This window comes from Bactrocera latifrons, unplaced genomic scaffold (assembly GCF_001853355.1).
Source record: "Bactrocera latifrons isolate USDA-ARS-PBARC rearing strain unplaced genomic scaffold, ASM185335v1 scaffold_193, whole genome shotgun sequence".
Lineage (NCBI taxonomy): Eukaryota > Metazoa > Arthropoda > Insecta > Diptera > Tephritidae > Bactrocera > Bactrocera latifrons.
In genome coordinates, this window is record NW_017535441.1 from 248,299 (window position 1) to 252,389 (window position 4,091).

A 4,091-nucleotide genomic window follows, 5' to 3' on the forward strand; every position below is an offset into this window, starting at 1 on the left:
AAACATACACCCTCTCAAGAAAGTATCGGGAATTCTTCATTTCTCACTTATATGGAAGACAGGTAAATTCTTTTTTCTAGCTTGGTACAACTCTACGTAATTATGATGCCAAAAATTAGCGCGATCTGTCCACCAGTGTGTTTACAGCAGCTGTTTATGTTGGTCGACCTTAGTAGTGTTTGTCGAATTTTAAAATTTAAATCAAAGTATTTGTGTTAAATTTTGGCCAAACATTCAACAAATACTGAATTATATACGGTGCTTATATACATGTTATGGCTCTCTGTGACATTTACCTTTCTCCACACTAAAATATCCACTTCGAAGAAACACGCTTCGACTCAATTTAAGATATTAAAACAAATTCGACGCAAGAGCTGAAGGCCATCCCAGAAAGTGCCTATAAAAAATGTTTTGACGTGTGGATGAAGCATTGGCACATGTGCATCGCTTCAAATGGATGTTACTTTGAAGGCGATCAAATAAATTTGGATGATGATTGAAAAACTTTCTTGACAAGTATTTCGCGGCAATTTGAGAAGAAATGAGTTCGCATATAACGAGGTTACCACTGACAGAGTTATCAAATAAATAACGACGATCAACAATATTTTTTTGCACGGGTTATTCATTCTTTTATACTCTTGCAATCTTTTGCTACAGAGTATAATAGCTGTGTTCACTTAACGGTTGTACATATCACCTAAATCTAATCGGATTAGATTGACTACGAAGACAAGACGAGTCGAAATCCGAGTATTTGTCTTTTCTTTCGAACTTCCAAGTGACTTTATACTGGATTGAGATATCAGAATTAAAATTACAGAAAATTTTTTACTCATAACTTTATATCTTCGTGCCTAAAAAAGATATAATTGGACAAAAACTTGGCATACCCCTCATATAACTATTACCAGGGTCATCCGGTTAACGCCATATGATTGGTGATTGTGTGTGTAATGCAGGGTTTGTCCGGAAAGTAATAGGACTGATTTTCATTCGCCACGACTGTACTTCGGAGCGTTCGCGCACCGACTGGACGACCTAGAACAAAAATGCAAGCCGAAAATGCAGTGTTCGTTAAAGCAGAGATACGCGATTAAATTCTGTGTGAAACTCGGTAAATGTGCAACAGAGATGTTTGATATGATCAAGCAGGCTTACGCAGATGCTATTTTAGCAAGAATTGTTGTGTTTCGATGGAGAGCCGATAATAGGTCGCTGATGAAGATCGAAAGAATGAGCAAACTTCAAAAAACGATGCTCATTGCCTTTTTTGACATCAAAGACATCGGCCACCATGAATTTGTTCCTCCTGCATAAATCGTCAACGCCAAGTTTTACGTGAAAGTCCTCAAGAGATTCAAACGAAGGGTCAATCGGATTAGACAATACTACCACGACAACGCTCCGACTCATACCGTCTTTCTTATAAACAGCTACCTAACCAGGATCGGCATCCCAACACTTCCGCAGCCGCCCTATAGCCCAGATGTGGCCCCCCAGAGATTGTCTTCCGTGACGCCTTCAATGCTTGGAAATATATAAGTTATACAAATAAATGTATTCTGGAATATCAGAAAATATTTTACAGTTATATCCGATCAAATTGGATAGCCATCCGTACCTTTAGCTAAGTTTTTTTTTTTGTGTACTTTTCTTCAAATGCGACCACTTCGTCGATATTGGTTTAAAAGACTCCAACAACGCTATGTAATAGTTGATCCCATGCGCATCCCTAAATACAGATACGGGTTCATTCTTTGCAGTCCAATCCGATGACTGTCGATTGGACTTCCGAGTGAAATGTTGGTGCAATGTCTCATCCATTGTCACATATCAACGGAAAAACTCCGGTTTACTACGTTTGGTGAATGATATGATGCAGTGATATCTTTAGAGTGCCTGCTATCTCGAACAACTTCACTTTACGGTCATCCAAAAATATTTTGTCGACTTTTGTGATATTTTCGTCGGTAACAAACTCAGCAAATCAGAAAATTTTAAAACGGTTTACGTTATGTACTAAATAAAAAAATTTTATTTGAAATATATTTTCGAAAAGCACTTCAAAGTACTTCTGAATTTTTAAACTTATTCTTATTTACTTCTGTTTTAATTATTTCGTGCCCCAGTTGTCCAAAATATCCATTCAAAATTGAAATTTACTGCAAAAATAATTAGCAATATTTAGTAGTTAGCGGAGCGACTAGCAGCCATAGGCTCCGTTGCGATCAACGGTCGTTGGCGGAAAACGCAATATTAGAAAAAGAAAGACGCATTTAGCTCATACATATATATCTTGTTATGACGCCTCAGTGACAGATTTATTCAGAAATGTAAACGCACGTACGCAAATTAAAAAAATCCATTTAGTGAATATTTGCATATATTTACGCCGCAACCTTTTGGGTTTTTTTAAATATTTCTAGTTAAAAATTTGAAGCAAATCTATATCGATAGCATCACATATTTAAGTTAATTAAATATTTCTAGTTAAAAATTTGAAGCAAATCTATATCGATAGCATCACATATTTAAGTTAATTAAATATTTCTAGTTAAAAATTTGAAGCAAATCTATATCGATAGCATCACATATTTAAGTTAATTAAATATTTCTAGTTAAAAAACCCCTGTAAATAGTTATATTACACACGAACCAATTATCTTCAATAGCAATGTGTAACAACCTTACATTTAATTTTGATTTTCTATTAAAATTTCAATTTCCTGTTACTCGTTAAAACTATACATATCACCTGGCATTTATTAGTAAGTGATTTTCTTCAAACAATCGAGGACATATTTTTAATTATAATGCATAAATTTCACTGCGAAGCTATAGCCATATAAAAGTGTGCTGATTTCCACTAGGTATCAGTTCACATCAATGTAGGAGAGCATAAGCTGATGATAACAATTCTTTCAAAAATACACAAGCAAACACTTGTGGAAGCAGAATCTTAATACTTTTGACTTTAAATAATTTTATTTCTTTTTTAAAATTGTCAGAAGATAATTCACAAACACGCAGTTAACATAAAGTTGTCGAGACACTGAAAATTATAATTATTGTGGTCACATCTTTAAAGATTTTTTGAGGTAAGTTCGCATTTGAAAAAATTAACAAAAATATTCGTGCATACCTCTGACTATATAAATTTTAAACAAATATTATAATTGAGGCTCTAAAAAATTTAGCCAGCGGGCAGGTTCGAAGTTTCTACAAAAAATCGTTGTTTAGTAAATATAGTTTAATTAAAACTTTCAATCTTTGCCACTTAAAAGCAAATTATCGGTAAACATTAAGCAGAAATCATGTCGGTAATACGTTCAATGGATGTTACTTTGACTGACAATGAAGCAATTTTCAGGCTAAAAAGTTTATTAACAAAAAGGAAAGTCAAAAATTTAAATCATCCCCATCGCTCATGGGGATTTTCTAATTTTTTTATTCGTCTGAGCTCATAGAGGTCGATTAAATTAAATTACTTTGGACTCGACTGGAGGCTGGAATGAACTAGGCTTTGTAACCGAACAAAAACTATAATGGTATGGCTCAGAATTATTTTGAAAATGTTTCAAATGCAAAGCTAGAATATTGTTTATTCCGAAATAACTACATAACAATAAGCAAACACAAAATGTTTTCAATTTTAAAGAGAGTAAATAAGTAGTTGTTGAAGAAAATAATTAGTTATTATATTATTTTGGATTATTAAGGGCTCTCATAATTCTATTTGAGGTCTTCGTTCAGTTCATCAACAAAATATTAGACCACCATTATAAAGTTCATTCATTAGTTCCAGACTTTATAGCAAAAGTTGCACAAAGATAACCAGCATTATGTGGAGAGCATTCTTCGTTATACCGATATTGGCTTTAACGCCAAACACCATACTCAGTGTTGAACTACGCGAGTTGGAGACTGTCTATGAGTGGAAAAAAGTAGAATATGGCTTCGCTGCGGAGGAAGATCGCCAAGACGCAATAGACAATGAAAACTTAGTACCAGAAAACGCAACACCCATCGATGTAGCTGTCGACTACCACTGTAAGTAATGTGTCCACTTCAACAGCAATAACAAA

General features: G+C 34.2%; 1 protein-coding gene across 1 annotated transcript in view; it reads left to right on the plus strand.

Moving 5' to 3' along the window:
- Window positions 1-2,897: 2,897 nt before the first annotated feature.
- LOC108967642 (protein yellow-like) overlaps window positions 2,898-4,091 on the plus strand; it is a gene marked incomplete in the record, with an annotated part of 2,920 nt that continues 1,726 nt past the window's right edge. Inside the window, 2 exon segments of the mRNA XM_018931195.1 lie at window positions 2,898-3,104; window positions 3,806-4,056. Coding sequence (XP_018786740.1) covers window positions 3,849-4,056 — 208 coding nt within the window.